This window comes from Alosa pseudoharengus, unplaced genomic scaffold (assembly GCF_046254945.1).
Source record: "Alosa pseudoharengus isolate Yale_2024_CS ecotype anadromous, Long Island Sound unplaced genomic scaffold, YU_APseudo_1.1 YU_APseudo_1.1_scf_4, whole genome shotgun sequence".
NCBI classification, from domain to species: Eukaryota; Metazoa; Chordata; class Actinopteri; order Clupeiformes; family Clupeidae; genus Alosa; species Alosa pseudoharengus.
The window spans coordinates 18,945,093-18,963,450 of NW_027468774.1; the positions used below are offsets into that span (position 1 = coordinate 18,945,093).

Genomic DNA, 18,358 nt, shown 5'->3' on the forward strand with positions numbered 1-18,358 from the left:
CTTTCTCTTTCTATGAAGGCTTGAACTGTGGCTTGCCTTAGTTATCTGTGTGCTACCATGTCACGCATGATCCGTCATAGTCGTGGATAGGGCTGGGACAACGCGTCGACGTAATCGATGACGTCGACGCAAAAAATACGTCGACGCAAAATATGAGCGTCGATTCGTCAAGCATAACGTGTGCTGTGCTGCTAAATATTTTTCATTTTACACCTTCAGTGTTTTCCATACGTTGACTAATCTGTGGCTGGGCACCACGAAATCAAAACCGGCCACCACACATTGATAGAACACATTGTTCTATGTTGTAGGCCTACTATTTTAAAGATAAGATAAATTAATTGAATTTTCCCTGAATTTCCCCTTGGGGATCAATAAAGTATCTATCTAGTTTCATTGAGCTGCACTTTTTACTCACACAGCCTTTCCTCGCCTCGCCCGCTCTCTCTCGCTGCTCCTCTGCATGTGCATTTAACAAAATATTCACGATTGTTGTTGCCACATAGAAGCACTGCATAGAACAGTGGGCTAAATTGCTATTAAATCCGCTTAGCATCGTGACCATGCTGTGCAAATTTGTTCAAAACTGCTGCATTAAAAGTTAAAGTAAACTCTAAACTCTGCTAAGGTCTTATCACAACATAGTACATTGAGGAGACTAAACTAAATTAAGTTACAGTATGCAATCAAGCAGTATCTCAAAGCTAACGTTAGAATACTGTTTGGGTGTCAAGTTTAGCATGCTTACTTGCAGCTGCTTGTATCATGCAGGGCTCATTTTATTGACTCGGAATGTTTGCAAAATCCCGATGTATATGGAAAAGTGTTTTCCAAGACTCAAAAGTGCTTGTCCAAAGGAGAAGTAGGCCCTACGAACCGTTATTTGAACTGACTACGTTATGAATTGCATCCACACATCAGCAGCCTTTTAACTGTGTTAATGTTAATTGCAAGGATTCCCACACGAACGTCTTAAAATGACAGGCACTCAATTAATTGACATACACTACTGAACTTTATTGAATGCTACCTCTGACTAAGAATGCATTACTTTGCACTTGTATAGGCGTAGTCTTATTTTGGAATCTTAAGAGCAATAAACAAATATTGCAATGTTAAAAAATTCATGTTTTTTCATTCAGATATGTAAATAAACATGTATAAGTTGCTATTATAGTGAATTAATGGGGAGATAATCGATAATCGAATCGAAATCGAATCGGACTGAAAAAATGAATCGTTAGATTAATCGATGCATCGAAAAAATAATCGCTAGATTAATCGTTTAAAAAATAATCGTTTATCCCAGCCCTAGTCGTGGAACAAGTGATTTCTGCTTGTGCAGCCAATAGCCGTAACATATCATATGCTCTTTACATAAACGTACAGGTTAGTCTGGGTGGTTTCCTCAAAGCTCCATTGTGCAGTGCAGGATATCAGGAGCAGGATCAGGTTTCAGGATATGTCCGTACCTAGTTAAGTTGGGAAGTAGGTCTTGAAGTTGCATGGCTAATTTTCTCAGTAGTGACTCGCTAGGGAGGTAAGGGATTTTAACATCTAATCCTGTGTATTAATGTAATGCTGTATAGCTATGCTAGGTGAACGATTCGTCCTATTAGTGAACCTTTAAAAAAAAAAAAAAACAATCAGAGTGCAGTCATCAAAGGAATATTGCCATAGTCGCCTTTCGCTTCATTTAGGTGTAGAAGTTAATTTACACGTAATGCTGTATGGCACTGCAGTTTTGAGGACCCAATAGCCATCCTTATGTAACTTCACACTTGTCTCACTCCACAACAGTGAGGGACTAGATGACGAGATGGACACCACACAACTTCCTGGGTTTGAGCCTGTCTTTATGATCGACAAGAAGCCCGCTGGGGAGGAGGACAGGGGTGGCCGCATGTCACCAGAGCCAGAGGAGGAAGAGCATGAGACCATGGAGGAGGAGGAAGATGACGACAGTGGCAGTGCCTCCAAAAAAGCCACCCTCCGCCCACACAACGGCACGAACGGCAGAGGCAACACGCACCGGGCGCGCGCAGATGAAGGCAGCTCAGAGGAGGAAGACGAGGATGAGGAAGAGGGGACTGAGGTTGCTGTGAGCAAGGCTGCAGAGAGTGCCTCAGAAGCACCTGCATACATCCAAACAGAGGTCAGGTGATGGCTAGGGCCGAGAACACTTCTCCATTCCATACAACCACAGACAGACGCTCCTCCAGTCCTATCTTGGAAAGACATGAAAGCACCTGTGACTAATACCAACTTTCACAAAGTAGTTCTGCAGTGCTAGACTTCCCCCAGTCACAAGGAATATGTTAAAGGAATTAGCTTGACAGAATTAGTGTGTTTCATTGGAGGGTAAAATAAATATCACATGAATCTTGATATCGAACGAGATTAGTTTGTTTGCATTGGAGTCTAATGTAGAGTTTTATTTTCCCTGGGATCAGTGCCAGTCTGTGTTACGTGTCCTCTCACTCCAGTCTGGAATGGAATGGAATCTGAATGGAAAGCTTGGCACTGTATCTGCTTTCAAAATATCACAAAATATCAATATTTGTCTGTATTGCAGCCTACATTCTGGACTTTTTTTATGGAATTAATTACCAATGTTTGATAAAATGAAATGTCACTTTTAAAGGAATGTGCCTCTCTCTCTCTCCCACACACACACGTACACACTATATGTATATTTGCTGTTGATCTTTTGGATCAAACCTGTTTCTTCACCTTTGCCACAATAATCAGTGTATGCAGTGGAATACAGAAAATGGCAGGCTATTGTTACGTAGGTATTCAGAAGTATTGTGTTGCTGGGTTGTCTCATGTGTAAACTCCTTTAGTCATCCAGCCAGCAGCGAAAACGGATTTGTTGGCCAAGGTTCTAACACAGGGATGTGATGCGAAGGAAGGAGCAAGCTGATGGGGTGGGGGTTAGAGGGGCTATCCATCCTTCCCACTCCTCTGGTATTCAATCTTGAAACAAGTGATTTCAAGTCTTTCCATACATTCAAGTCATTACTAATCCAAAATTCCCTTGGAGTTTCCATGTCGCTGGCTTGAAACGAGCACAATAGGTTTTAGTTGTCCAGGTGCTGTAATGACAAGTGGCCTACCTTGTGTGTAGCTAGCGCTTGTGTAACTTGGGCAGTTTCAGCCTGAGCCACGCAGAGTGCACGTGGGCCTCGATGACAAGCAGACACAACACAACACAAAGGGTGTGCTGAGAGGTCAGGTGATGGATGGGTTCGACATGCATATCTCTCAGCGCCTCTGGCCTGCATTTCTTACCCTGCGGTAGACCCGTTTAGCCGGTTCTGCAGACAGACAGTAAATTAATAAGACAGATAGTGAATGCCACCAGTGTCTCTTCCTCTTTTCACTATGACTCCGCGGATGTTCCACTGCATCATTATATTGGCCCGAGGATGGGTTGAGAGCCCCCATGAAGATGCACGTTCCTTCACTAGGAGGGGCGGAACAAAGGGCCGAACACAAGCCTTTATTATCCCCACGCTCATGGAAAAACTTGTGGAATCTTAAAATCCCATATTCCAGGCCTGGAGAAATCGTGGAATTCAGAAAATTCATGGAAAGGTCATGTTATGGTTGTTAGACCCCTTTTACTGAACTGCTGTGCCCCAGTAAAATCTCAAATTCAGGTTCCATATAGCCTAGCCTACATGCCCCAGTGTAGTTTTAGGTGTTTTGGAGCATACATCAACTCACAGAATTTGATTGCTTTCCTTATAGAATGTTGGAGGAGAAAACACATTTTATCCAATCAATAAGCTTTTCACTATTGGCCCCAACTTGTGGCGTACAATAAGTAATTTTGTACTTGTAGGCTGTGAAAAGTCATGGAAATTTTAATAACGGCTTGACCAAAAAATACTGCACACAATGTGTCACTGGCGAAGCTTTTGGCCACAACTGTACATTTAAATAGGTTTACAGTATTTAGCAGAAGCTTTCATCCCAAACACAGGAAACGTTTTAGTTTTAGTTATATTAGAAATATAATAGAAATACAATGTGCTCTATCAAAAAAAATGACCTGAGTAGAAGTGGAAGTGCTCTTTAAGTGGAAGTACTAAAGTATTAAATTAGGGCTGTCAATCGATTAAAAATATTAATCTAATTAATTACATACTCTGTGATTAATTAATCTAAATTAATCGCATATATAATTTTTGCTGAGAAAGTATTTTAAATATTTAAATTGAAATGAATCATTGAATAATCAGCATTAGTGACATTAAAGTTCAAAAACTCTTTTATTATTATTTTCACTGTTCAAATAATGGCCATAATAATCTATGATATGACCTAATATGCTGAGGAAATAAATTTAAAAGTGCTTCGGGAAGAAGTTTTTTCACATACAAGGCATTTCAGGCCACAGATATAACCTAGGGGACACAATGAAAAATATAGCTGCAAGCAGCAATGTGGGGGCCAAGCAATTGAGCAGGAGTTTTCATGGCAACCCAATGTTGTTACATTATACACACACCCAATTAACCCCCCATCCCACACACACACATATACACAGATAAACCTCCTCTCCCACACACCCCAATAGCCCCCCACACATACGCATACCTCAAACATCACCAAATGTATTTTGCGTCCTCAGGTTGTAGTCACGAGTCCACATACCAAGTTTGGTGTCGATACGAGAAAGTGTTGATAATTATAGTGCCCCTAGTGTTCAAAGGTCACTAAATATATTGAGCGTCTTCGGGATGTGTCCCGAGTCCATGTACCAAGTTTGGTGTCGATATGAGAAAGTGTTGCAAATTATAGCACCCCTAGTGGTCAAAGGTCGCAAAATTGATTGTGCATCCTCAGGATGTGGTCACAAGTCCATGAACCAAGTTTGGTTTTGATACGTCAAAACATTGCTAAGATATGACCTAATCTTGTGTTACTCTAGCGCCGCCCTAGTGGTTGAAGGTCACCAAATTTATTTTGTGTCCTCAGGATAAGGACCCAAGTCCATATACTAAGTTTGGTTTCAATACGTGAAAGCATTGCTGAAATATGAGCCCCCTTTCTGTGATAATAGCGCCACATAGTGGTCATCAAATTTATTGAGCTTCTTCCTAATTGGGTCCTGAGACCATGTACTGAGTTTGGTGTTGATAGGCGAAAGCCTTGCTGAGATATCTCTTCACTTCCTGTTTGGCGGCTTCGCCGCCAAACTTGATTGGTCGTCACGGGCAACGGGTTTTGAACATGGTTCCAAAAAGCAATGCATTTGTGAGTCATGGTCTGAAGATCATCTGCGTCAAGTTCGGACAAACTTTGTGAACTTTGATGCCTTTTAAGTGTTTTTGATGACATCCAATATGGCGGTTGGATCATTTATGTTGACGTCACATGTTCGCATGTGGCGGCCTAAGGACCTCTCAAGGTATTAACAGATATCACTAATATGCTTTAATTCCAAACACATGACCCGTTACAGGCTAAAACGTAATTTTGCTAATTATAGCGCCACCTATAGGTCAAAAGTCATAACATTTATTGAGCCTCCTCCTAATTGGGTCCTGAGACCCTGTACTGAGTTTGGTGTTGATACGCGAAAGCCTTGCTGAGATCACTTCACTTCCTGCCACCAAACTTGATTGGTCACGACGGGCGATGGGTTTTGAATATGGCTCCAAAAAGCAATGCATTTGTGAGTCATGGTCTGAAGATCATCTGCGTCAAGTTTCGTGAAAATCGGACAAACTTTGTAACCTTTGATGACTTTTAAGTGTTTTTGATGAAATACAATATGGCGGAAGATCCAACATGGCGGAAATTGACGTCATGGGGTGCGTCGAGTTCGGTCTCATCCAAGGATTCCAAATATACCTTAATGTTCAAAATGTGATGTACGGTAAATGCATAGATGCAATTCAACATTTGAAACGTTGGTGGCGCTAGAGCACTCAAAGTGCAGACTTGAAACTTTGATAAATTAAAGATATGACTGAACCGAATCAATGTGCCGAATATCCCAACTTTTTACTGTATGGTTCAATGGCAAATTAGCGTTTCGTTATAATAATAATAAGAATACGTAGAATCACTATGGGTTGCCTCGCAGCTTCGCTGCTTGGCCCCCAATAAATGAACACAATGTCAACACTATTTCTTTCCATTGATGTGCGACTTTAGAGTTGACAAACTCCGGTGATATGCAAATTCCTTGCTGCAGACATTACAGAGGACTTTATTTTAATCAACACTTTATTTTTGTCAACACCATCAGGCCGTTTTTTAAAAGTAAATGTTCGAATCAATGATCTAGGCAGCACATTTTCTTCTCTCTCCTTCATTTTACAGTAATGGTTACTAACTAGAACGGCTCGGGGTCAAAGGTCATACGGAATCGATTAATCTGCGTTATTTTTTTTAATCAGTTATTTTTTCTCAAATTAATTAATCGAAATTAATCAGTTATTTTGACAGCCCTATATTAAATATATTTTGTACTTAAGTATTGCAAGTAGTTTATTTTAAAATGTACTACTCAAGTACTGAAAGTAAAATTACAACTATTGTGTAATGTAGTTATTAAAGAAAACAGTCAAAAGTTTGCAGGTAGTCCGCGGGGTTGTAAAAGGTATTAAAAGGTAGTAAATGAAATTAGCCAAATTTAAGGCCATTTAAAAGTATTAAAAAGTAATAAACGTCATCTGATGAGGTATTAAATTTTCGAACCACTAACTATGAGGTTTTCCATTTGTGTTAAGTGCAGGCCCAGGCCCCTATCTCCTAAAATTCGCATTTATATCATATTAATTATATGTGCGAGTAGGACCTGAGCGATATGTCAGTGTGCGTTCGCGCCGCGCCCCCTCAAACTGGATATACGGCTGGCTTGCTGCCAAACTTGTTGCCAAATGTTCGCTACTAGACAAAGTCATGGGAAAATGTAGTTTTTCAGACATTTGGTTAGAGGACTCGAGATTCAAAGACTGGCTTAGGCTAGTTGGCAACAGCCAAGAGGCTTATTGCCACGTCTGTAAAAAAAAAAGACAATAAATGTCACCTGGATGGGAGTGAATGCCGTCAGGTCACATAGTCTACTAGCCAGCAAACAAGAATGTGCGGACGTAGTCAGAGGTGGAAGAGTCTACTGCCTGGCTCAGTGGCTCATCGGCCCCGTAGGGCTACCGTCTCTCCACATAAATATGCGTCTCTTTTTATTGAAGCAAAAAGGAACAAAGTATCCAGGAACTGTAATAATAGATACTTGATTTTAATTGTAAGCATTGCTACACTTTCTTACTCAGAAAATTAAGTAACAAAATTACAGTAATCCGTTACTTTATAATTAGTTACCCCCAACACTGAATTTCGAAAGGTTGCCGCTAGTTGCAAGTCGTGTTGGTATTAAAAAATGTTGTGAAGGTATTAAAGAAGGTATTAAAAGGTATTAAATTCAACTTAAGAATTTCTGTATATACCCTGGTTTGAATATCATATTTTTTATATTATTTCAAAAAGCCTAAAGGACACTCACAATTCCTTTGGCTGTAGGCTAGCAGCAGTACAAAGACAGGAATGTAGGCTACAAGAGCAACTTAAAACACTGAGCTTAACTCTGCAAACAAAAGTGTGTCTTTAAACTGTCTTCCATTTAAAAGTGGAAGTAGGAGAAAAAAGAATACTCCAGTAGAGTACAGATACAGCCTTTTAGTACTTAAGTACAGTGAAGTAGAGTACAGATACAGCCTTTTAGTACTTAAGTACAGTGAAGTAGTTCTACTTCTTTACTGTACATCTCTGATCATAACTGACAAACAGGCAGTTTTGGAAACATTATCATTTTTATTTAAAACTTCCATCTACAGAGCAACGCATAGAAAGCATATATATGGTTTCCAGTATGGAAATTAAACAGAGGGAAACGACAAATTATGCAAGATTCAATCAGATAATCAGACACTTCTTTGCCTTATATCATTGCATCAACAATGTGGTATTACAACAGATTTTGTTACATTTCTCCAAAAAAAAAAAATACTTGTAATGGAAGGCCATACAATCAGTCCTTTTCTACTGGTAGGATTAAGTAACGACTGAGTTTCTTGCCTTCTTCCCCATTGAGGGGCATATACTTCCCATGGCCAATGTCTTATATTAAGACATTACAAAACTGTCCTCCAAATGGAGCATGTGAGACTCAATGTTGTTCTTGACAAGCGTCCTGCAGGGCTGTGAGATGACCATTGACCCCCATCAGCCTCTTCAGCGAGTGTGGATGCTGGGCGCTAGCTGGTTCCGTGCTGCGTTCTTGCGGGTGACTGTGGTGCAGCGCTTGAGGATGTCCTGTGCCTGGGGCCTGGGCGGCACCTTGGGCATGATCTTATGGAGGTTGGGGTCGGAGCGGCTGGGCTGAAGGCGTCCGCCCAGGCCGCTGTCGGGGCTGAGTAGTCCCCGCGTGCTCGGGGGCGGAGGCGTGCGGCTGCGGCGCAGCTCATCCTCCAAGTCGCTGCGGCTCAGGTTGAGCGAGTCCGTGCCGGACATGCTGCTGCCATCGTCGCTGAAGCTGAACTCGCTGCCGTCGCTGCTGTCGATCACGCTGTCCACACTGTCCACGCTGATGCTCTGGGGCAGCCCGGTGGGGTGACCGGTGGGCTCTGCGTCCACCCTGATGCTTGGGGCAGCCAAGCTTCTGGGTGTCTGGTAGATGTCCGACTCGGACGTCAGGAGGTTCAGCGAGCGGGACTTGTACCTGTCCTGTGGGTTAAGGCCCTGGTCTGGAGTCTGGGAGCCTAATCCCGGCAGCTGGAGCAGGTTGCCCTGGGAACGGCTGAGCTCTTGGTTGTGGGGGGCCTGCAGGGTGTCCAGGTTTAGCGATGAGCCCCGGAGATTGTTCTGGGAGGTCACTAGCTGAACACGTGGGTTAATGTAGGGCTGGAGGTACATGGATGGAATATAACCCGTCTTGCGGTTGTGCCTGTTAGAAAGAGGAAAGAGGAAGTAAATGAAAGTTCGGTGGGGGCAAATATGTATTGCGTTTCTGTTCTGCGTAGTCATGACTGTTTGTATTTTATTTGTCAGGACATACCTGACAAGCCACCATCCATTTTCTGACTTCTGGAGCACCTCCACCACATTGCCCATGCTCACAGAGAGTTCATCTGAAGACTTGGCCTTGTAAGCACGAGAGGAACAGTATAGAACACCTACACACACCCACACACAAAACAGTAGATAAGAAAAGGTCATCAGGAAAACACTACAATATAATTTTTTACATTTTTTATAGATTTTGAGAAAGCCTTCTCAAATGTCTCCCCAATCAGTGGGTGCTCTCACTAGCTTTACAGACAAATTACCTCCATCATTATCGTCAAGGTCATCTTCAAAATCTGTATCCACTTTCTCCAGGTATGGGGCAGGAAACCATGCCATGCATTTTGCGGCATTTTCGACCATCCACCAACCTGTGCAACAATATATTTTAACAGATAGATCGATATTTTAACAGATAGATATCAGGAAGTCACATTATTGAATACATTTCCTCAAGTTTACAAGTTCATCATCCCAGTTATTGTCTCACCAGCTTTGTCTTTTATTAAAACGTCCACTGTCTCATCCACCTCCACCTTAAAGGGCCTGTTTTTGGTATCCTTGGTCTCATAAGGGGCCACACATCGATATGTTTCAGTGACGAATGGCTGGGTTACGTTGCCGCCTCTGCCCCCACCGCCGCTGCCATCCAGATTGTCCTCGGATGGCATTATTACAATGCTGAGGGCAGAATAGATACGAGAGAAATACATATGAAAAAAGAAAAGTAAGCAGTATGTAGGCTACCATGTTTTAAAAATCAAAAGTAGCCTATGCCATGAAAAGTAAAAAAAAAAATACAATTAAAGCTAAGAAAAGATTTTAGGGGGACCTCTTGTCCTACCTGTTCTTAGCGAATTCTGGGGTAAGGTCCTGGTCATTGGGAAGAAAGAACTGCCGTAATTCCGTACTCTGAGCGACACGTGGGTCGCAGCTCATCAAGTCGTTGCAGTACCGCTCCAGCGACTTCAGTTTCAGCACCGATTTACTTGGACCTTTTTTGCGAACGTTTCTCTTGACTTTCTTCACTGTAACAGAGTTCAAAGCTTATCAGACTCTATGACATTGGCTTTAAAGTGGCGCTTTACAAAGTATCCTCGACATAGGCTATTTGTTCTTTAAAAGTCAGTCTAATTACCTTTAAATTTCGGAACAACTCTGTCAGATTTCTTAAGAGGGTTTGTTGGAGGAAATCTTTTCTTCAGTTTTTTCTGCAAAGACAAAACATGGATATGTCCACATTTCTCCATATGCAAGACTAACACTCAAGTGTGCAATGCTGAACACAAGCTTTTTTGATGGCTTGATGACTTACATGTAGGTCTCTAAAATCTTGAAAGGACCGGTAAACGACTATCTCGTTCTGGTCCGACCACAGCACTGACGTCATGTACAACTGCAAGTAAAATAGGTGTCAACTAAACGGCTATATCACTTTTGCTTATCCAAAAAGCTTAAGTGCTAAATGTATTATTACTGACATCCAACTTTACAGTAGGCTATATGTTAAACAAATGTAGGCTATGCTTACCTTTACCGACTCTTTGTGCATCACTCCAATAAGCTTGACGCTCAAAGCATATTTTAGATCGTCCATCTTATCCTATTTTTAAAAAAAAAAATGTAATGAAAATCTTAGCATTACACGTAGGCCTATCCGTCAACTATTGTACCATCCTAATGTGTAGGCTATTTAAATAGTCGATGGCATAGCCTAGAGAAGGCGTGGTCAGATGACGTAGGCTATGAGAATCCCTGCGAACGTGTTTTCCAAGTTGCATCAGAGAACAAAATTGACCGCATATCATGTAGGCTATTGTCATCCAAACATACCACATTATATTTCAAAGCATTTAAGTGCAATGAATGAAATAAGTTGGATTCAATAGGCTATTACATCACATGTGGAGTTATTTTTTCTTCTGTAGCTCAACAGTAGGCCTACAGTCTTCTGGGAAAAGTCCCTTTGAGGCAGACTCTTAATTTAACAACCATAGGCTACCCAACAGGAGACATTCGGGGTTAAGTCACACAACAGTAAAGCCAGACATAAACAATTGTATAGCCTACAAAAATCACACCAGTCAGACTGTCTACACTATACAAAAACGTTTTTGTTGCTATAGCCCTGCTATCTGATTATGTACACTACGTGCAGACTCTCAGGTATAATAATCTGTCAAATTCACATCATTTGATATTATATGCAAAGCTACATGGATGGTAACATATCCCTTTGTCCTGGGGACATACAAAGTTAAGACAACTGATGAGATAACCACAAGGGTGTGTTTGGGAAGAGTAGGCATCCTTTTGCTGGACCAGCAGAGAAGGAAATTGGCACTGACTGCTATCTCTTTGTCATGCAGGTCCAACCCTGCAGACCTCTTTCAGCTGAATTGTGTGGTTTGCCTCCGTTCTGCACGTAGGCCATGTGTTCCATGTGTTATTGGAACTAGAGCCTACGTGTCAATTTCCATTATGTGCACACACTTTTGTATTCATTTGAAGACAGATGAAGTTGTTTAATGCAGAGGAACTTGATGCTGTGTCTAGGTTTTATGTGGCTATCCGGAAAAAAAAGTTAGTAGGCCTAATGCATGGAAAATTACTTTTAATGTTAATTTAACATATGTATTTTGGCAGCCATAAAGATCCAACAACCAATGTCTTTACAGACAATAGTTTGAAACTATCCAGATTCCTTTAACTAATAACTCAGGACCAGGTCTTAGAACACATTATTCTAAAGGCATTGCCATGTCAGATTGCAGGAAATTGTCAAAAGCTTTATCTTCTTCATTACTGGAATGACTAAGGTACTGAAATATTTTACATAAACAAACTAAAATTTTCTCCAGTGTTTCCTCCTTTTGTCCCAAAGCCTAAACCCCTTATTTGAAACCATGAAGGAATGAGGTAAGTCTACATTCTTTCTTTTTCTATAAGGGAATTTGTTTTTTTGAGATCTTACTCTGGGCCCTCTGGTATAGGGGGATGTGATGAACAACTTCAGATAATTGAAATCAAGACACAAAGAGGGGAGACAGCATTACTTAACACACAGCCAAAAAGAGAAAAAGGTGTAAACTTGTGCTACTGTATCTTAAAGGTGCAGTCAGGGATTTTACGCGATTTCAAGCCTATAACATGTTTTGTCACATTCAGCAATCATATCCTCACAACCTTTAGCAGCCCATTCTGTACACTTAAAAAAAAAAAAAAAGGTCTCTGTAGGCAGCCCAGGCTCCAAAAACTGGAAACAAAGTGGGGGCAGCATGTCCCCCAAACAAAAAGGAAACTGCATGGAATTTCTCTTGCAATACTGAAGATAGGACTGGGCTACCTCCAGGGCATGAAATTGGCACCCGCCCACACGCCAAATGCGGGTAACTTTTGTGATTGGCGGGTGAAACTGTCAATCTACCTGCCACGTTGGCGGGTAGCCAATAAGACAACACAACACTGAGCAAGGAGATGCACTGTCGGGATTGCCCATTTTTGAGCCAATAATCTACTCTTTACTCCGCTACATTTTCAATTGCCTTTCGTTACGAGAACAAGTTTATTATTGGAGAAAGTATCTCAAGGGAGAAAAGAGCACCTCTCCCCCGGTACACAACGGCGTGGGAGAAAAGAAACAGGGCTTCAGAATGCATTGCTACGTTTCCCCGCGATTATAAAAGTAATGGCTGGCCTATGTAGCCTACTATACAGAAGTAAATCGTTCTATATAGCTAACAACTCAGTTAACGCAATGACGTCCTGCCAGAGTGCCAACGAGACTAGAGGTATGACATGACACGGAAACTTCCACATATATTAATTTCTGGCCAGCATCGTTCAACAATCACATTGGACAAGGAAAGTAGGCCTACAACTTAATTTACAAGCAAAGCAAATGCACTGGAAATCGAGCATACAAGTTAGAAAAAGCCTAGCATTAATTTATGTAGGCTCAATGTTGCAGGACATGACATGAGACGGTCGGCTGAGAAAACAGATAGCCTGCTCTGTCGCTCTGCCCTGCCCGAGTGGATATACCTAGGCTATAGCCTAAATATAGGTCTACTCATAATATAGCCATTGTTTTTAGGTTACATTGTCTGTATGGTGAAGTTATAACCAGACTTCTAGCAATGCAAAGCAGAAGAAGATCAGCTGCAATGTATTGGAAGACTGCTTTTCAATCCATAGCCACGTAGCCTAATGCTTATTCTGGCTATGACAAAGTATATTAAATAAAATATATTTGAATTGGGCTTTTAAAATATGTTTGACTATATGATTAGCTTACAGAGGAGGAGAAAAGCAAATAGGCGTAAAGGATACTTTTGTATCCCTTTAAAGGTCCATCAAAAATATAAAAATGTAGGCCTACAAAAAAGTAACTTGTTAGGCCTACTTGAGTAATTTATTAACAAAGTACTTTTTTACTTTTACTTGAGTACTGTAATGTGTATTCTGTACAAGTTCAAGAACCATTCTTATGCATTTTCTGAGTCGTTCGCCTTTATTTTGGGCACAAAATAATTTTGGCTGGTAAAAAAACACTGTGGCAGGTGGATTTCAAAATTCACCTGCCACAGTGGCTGGTGGCCAAAAAAGTTAACTTCAGGCCCTGGCTACCTCACTGGTATGTTTTGTTTGGTCCTTGGTTAAAATATTATGTGTCTTTTGCACAAAAGTGTCTGCTTTAAACAAACACGACTTCCTGTGAAATTCCTGACCACTAGAAATCAAATTCTATCCAGACATAATTACATTGATTGGAAATCCATCCTTATAAAGTAAATCCAAGGTTTTCCATAGTCTCTAATGTGTATAATCTCATTCCAGTATTCAAGTAGAAGCCTCAGAACTGAGGTCAGACCTCTTTTACTGTCTATGGATCAGACCATTGGATCTGTCACTACTGCCCTCTAGTGTCAATATGCATACAATACAAGTGGGGTATGCTGTTGTGTGATTGGTTTGCAGACACTAGCTAACAACATTTGAACCATAAATGTCTACCATACACTATCTGAGCTGTAAAACACATTAAAGGAACAAAGTGTCTATTAGATGTAGGTTGTTAAAACAGTATTTATTTAGTTATTATACAAACATTTTGTCTGAAACAACCACCCCCTTAGAGTCCTCCTCAGACACCGTGAGCACCAGTACACCACTCACCCCTAGGCACATGTGAACTATGGGACTGCTGTGCGTTGCGACAGACAATATACGCAAATGAGGTCATTGCTCGTCCATTCTTCCACTCAAAAACACACTCAATAATTGTACACCCCCTAATGGCGATTGGTACAGACAAACTCTCCTGCCTTCACCTGTAGAGGGAGAGGGTCTCCATCTTTGAGGACTAAGGGCCAGCTGAGCCACATGGGAACATGCAAACACATTCAGTCCTCTCTTATCTGACTGTACCACTACAGTCTAGCTTTTTGCCTCAGTTTTTTATCTCCAGAAAGAGTTGAGGGCTTTTAAAAAAGTGCTGTGATTTTTGTTTTTAACCCCAGTCTTAATTTAAACAAATTCTAGGTTCACATTTATCAACATGTGTGGTTGCGACAGTCAAACCAGTATTCTGTTAAATTGTTCTGGGTTAATGACAACTTAGGTTTCCAAGATTCCTGGTTGCATAGAAGAATGTGGTATGAGTAACATGAACACAACCATGAAGTTCCTGAGTCCTTTCCTTTGCACCATTTCTCCCAAACGTTCAGAACACACACACACACACATAAATATATTCACAGTCTCTCTGATTGCCATCATCCATATGAATTGGGCTTAAAACACAACAGCTGACAAGACATAATATTGCATGTTATGTTTGCAGTAGAAGACAGCTGATGGCTAAGGTGTGTTGGTAGTAACATATTTCATATTTTCTTAAGATTCATACGTTCCCCGAAACCTCATAACCCCTGCTGCTTTTACTTGTAACTTGGTACCCTCTCAGACTTAAATCCAACTGCCGGATAAACTTTTTATTATATGCAATATATAAACTATTTATAAAATATATTAAAAATACAAATTATTTTCCTTCACATTCAACCATGATACAAGTGGTACACTGTGCCCACCTGTTCAAGACAAGTCATCTGAGTACTAAGCGAAAGCTTCCATCTTGCCTCTTTCCATCCAGTTTTAAAAATCAAAACAAAGAAAATGGTAAAAATGCTGGAAGTAACAAGAGGCTAAAACACCAAACTTGGAGCAGAGGCAGAGAGAAGGGCAAAGAGGTCAAAAGGAAATCTTGAAAACCCCAGCTGCAGGCAAGCCAGAGCCAGGGTGTCCCCTTTTCACAATCCTCTCACTATTCCACTCGAGGTACACGTTTGTCCAGTCTGGTCCAGATCTGGGGAGCACAGCTGCGTCCCTGTGTCGACACCTTTACCCGACCCAAAACCCTGGCACCTGGATTTCTTCTTACACCCAACGGCTCCTACTGGACACTGGCACCACCGCCACATTAAGTCCCATGAGACAACCATGTGTCACCGAAATTCATAAATGGGCATACTGCGCTGGCGGAGATGAGCAAGGTTCAGGGACTGGTACCTGAGTCACAAACACAGAGAGGAAAAAACACAGAGGGGGGGGTAAGAATACTCTCCCTGCATGCAACATACTATATGGTATGAACAGTGCTGTAATTCAGTCTAGCATTTTTCCTCATTCCGAACCACAGTTAAAAAATGTACCATTCTGAGCTGCGGTGATAGTAGTAGCCTTCTATGGTAGCTGTTGACTTCTGAAAGCAGATGTAGTAAAAGCCAGCAAAGGACGCACCACTTATGTCCTTAATCGTGTGGTCCGGCACCAAGAACTGCTCCTGTGGAGGAGGGGAATGCAGAAAATGATCAAGAATAACTATGCTTGATAAGTGCGTTTGGGTTTTTCCATAATATGCTTAAGAAACAATTCATAGACAGGAGGTTTCAACACTGTCAGTGTGGCTGCATGCTAGGTGTATTAAGTGGGCTTCAGGAACACGTGAATGAGTTGAGTGGGGACATACTGAAACACACCTTCCAGCGCATAAAAACAAAATCACTGTTCTTCAGCTCTTCATAGTCAAAGTCATCGGAGTTGAATGTCTTGGCATACTTGTAGAAAGCATGGAACTTGCCCTGGAAACCCATAAGTATGTTGTGTCACAGTATGTGTGGACCTTTCAGTGGACTAAATAATCAGTAAAAAGATACTGTATAGAGATTGTCAGAATCAGACCGTATACATTTAGTTTAGATATAGTTCAATTCTTTACATTATTTTTTGTGCGTTTCGTACCCAGTGCTTACGGTCCACATCTTCATCAGCATCCCACTTCCTGGTTAGAAAGGGGCACTTCCTGCTGATTATCTCTCCAGAAAAGAATGTGGTAAGCGTTGGGTATTCCTGTGTAAATGAAACGTTTTAGGTGATGAAGGAGTACTCCGACTCCATAATGTTCTTCAGTAGGCCTTCATTCATTCTGTTTTTGTGGTCTATTCACGAGCGACTTATGCAAGTTTAGTAATTCTGTGGAAATGTGAATTTCAGTAATAGCTGAATTCAATATAAAAATAATAAAAGTAAAATACAACATATTGTAAGGTACTTTAAAAAATATACCTGTCACAGGCCTAAGTCACCACTTGCACTTAGTTGACCTTGTCAGGTAACAGCCAGAAATAGTTTGCAAACATTCCTGGGGTCATGAGTACATTTCAGATCTAGGAGAATGATGATTAAATCAACACCTTGACCTATATATCCACTTGAAACTGTTCCCATGTACTCAGTACACCTGTTTAGCTACTCTCTCTCCACAGCAAAATATCAGTATTGATCTATTCAGGCCCTGGTGTAGCAAACCCTGGTTGAAGCACTTTTAGGCCCAATGGTCAGGGGGTCATAAAATAATGTGGTCCAGCGCTCAAGTGTCGTGCTGTGTGAAATGTAAATAATTGGTGAAGAGTGAGTACTCACCTCAGTCAGACCTTTGATCTTCAGATATCCACAGAGGTAAGAATCCTCCATAGTCACATGCTGCAGAAACACAAAACCAACATCAGCAGTCACATTACACCACCAGCAGTTACATTACATAACAGCACAGAAATGGATGGAACATCCCTGTCGAGACAGCAACAGCATGTAACCATTCCTTTCAGAAACGCTATCCCAGAATCCCTAACAATATTCACACCAGAACACTCTTCATTCAGTAGGCTACTCCATTCTAACTTATTTTGCCTCATATTAGTTCAATAAAGACGTTTGTAGTGTTTTTTTTTTTTTTACATAGTGTGAAGAGTAACGGTATTCTAGCTTGAGCTGCAAATAATGAGCCTTAGTAGATCCTTAACTGTACTTTTCTGTATTATTCTTAAGCTCATCTGGTTATATAACTAGCTCGTTAAGAACAATTGTGTGGCTTTGCCTAGGATCTACAGAATCATAACGCAGCCACAGACGCACAGAACAAAATAACAAACTGATATACCAACTTAACGCGCTAGAACCGATTGATTGCCTACATTGCAAAATCATGGAAACCTACACCAACTCATGAATTTGAACATAAACGTAGAACAGGCTACGGTCAGATGAAAATAGCTATCACTATTCAGGTTACTAACCTGTAGAACTACCTCCACGTCATAGGAGTTGCCTTTGCTCTTCTGGTATCCCTGAAACTCTGAGCCACTGTAGAGGAGCGAAGTGGTCACGCCTGGCTGGTGTGTGTTGATCGGCGGGGGTGGGTTGAGCGAGACCGAGGCCATACAGGCCTCTGTCGAGCTGGGATAGCATTCAATACGGACTGGCATGATGACCGCCTCAGCGGTGCTTACCACGTCCGCAGGAGAACATGCATCACCTTGTGAAAGTGATAGGGGAGGAGAAGGGGACCGAGAACGCTTGTATATAGGACAACTTTTCGTTGACAACGCCTCGTCCCCTGCCTTCCCCCAAACGCACTGTAGCTCCATTGAAAGTCAGCTACGCGCCAAGCACCGCGTCCTTCGAACTTGAAGCACAGGAAGTGGTCTGCCCCTAGTGGATTGAAGATGATCAGCAAAGTGTTATCTGCAGCCAGTCAAAATTAAAGCCATATTCACTGGTCTCCATGAGACAATAACAAAATACGGAACATCAGTATGTCATTCGTATTTCACCGGCGTTCATTTCATTTCCAGCGACCATGGTACGATGGTTCAATAGAAGCTTGGTACCTCACATAAATGCATGTACTACTCCCCACTGGCTGCCGCTG

At 41.5% G+C, this 18,358-nt stretch overlaps 3 protein-coding genes across 4 annotated transcripts in view; 1 reads left to right on the top strand and 2 right to left on the bottom strand.

The window, feature by feature from the left end:
* tbl3 (transducin beta like 3) overlaps positions 1-2,643 on the top strand; it is a 32,308-nt gene extending 29,665 nt beyond the window's left edge. The window contains exon 23 of the mRNA XM_076265149.1: positions 1,801-2,643. Within this exon, the coding sequence (XP_076121264.1) occupies positions 1,801-2,164 (364 nt within the window). The 3' untranslated portion in view covers positions 2,165-2,643. The remainder of the gene's footprint in view (positions 1-1,800) is intronic.
* Positions 2,644-7,683: 5,040 nt separating this feature from the next.
* Positions 7,684-10,696, bottom strand: noxo1a (NADPH oxidase organizer 1a). The gene is made up of 8 exons (XM_076265151.1): positions 10,616-10,696; positions 10,400-10,480; positions 10,223-10,295; positions 9,929-10,112; positions 9,575-9,765; positions 9,348-9,455; positions 9,077-9,194; positions 7,684-8,965 (listed from the first exon to the last, which is right to left on the bottom strand). The coding sequence occupies exons 1-8, from the start codon at positions 10,679-10,681 to the stop codon at positions 8,254-8,256; spliced, it is 1,533 nt and encodes a 510-aa protein (XP_076121266.1). The 5' UTR covers positions 10,682-10,696; the 3' UTR covers positions 7,684-8,253.
* A 3,462-nt stretch (positions 10,697-14,158) lies between these two features.
* gid4 (GID complex subunit 4 homolog) lies at positions 14,159-18,111 on the bottom strand. 2 transcript variants are annotated; one of them, XM_076265154.1, is made up of 6 exons: positions 17,724-18,111; positions 17,071-17,130; positions 16,390-16,497; positions 16,128-16,229; positions 15,801-15,925; positions 14,159-15,657 (listed from the first exon to the last, which is right to left on the bottom strand). In XM_076265154.1, exons 1-6 carry the CDS (start codon positions 18,072-18,074, stop codon positions 15,594-15,596), a joined length of 810 nt encoding a protein of 269 aa, XP_076121269.1. In that variant the 5' UTR covers positions 18,075-18,111; the 3' UTR covers positions 14,159-15,593. The 2 variants fall into 2 exon arrangements, with proteins under 2 accessions (XP_076121269.1, XP_076121268.1); XM_076265153.1 differs by having other exon boundaries at positions 15,801-15,931; positions 17,724-18,109.
* Positions 18,112-18,358: the final 247 nt, after the last annotated feature.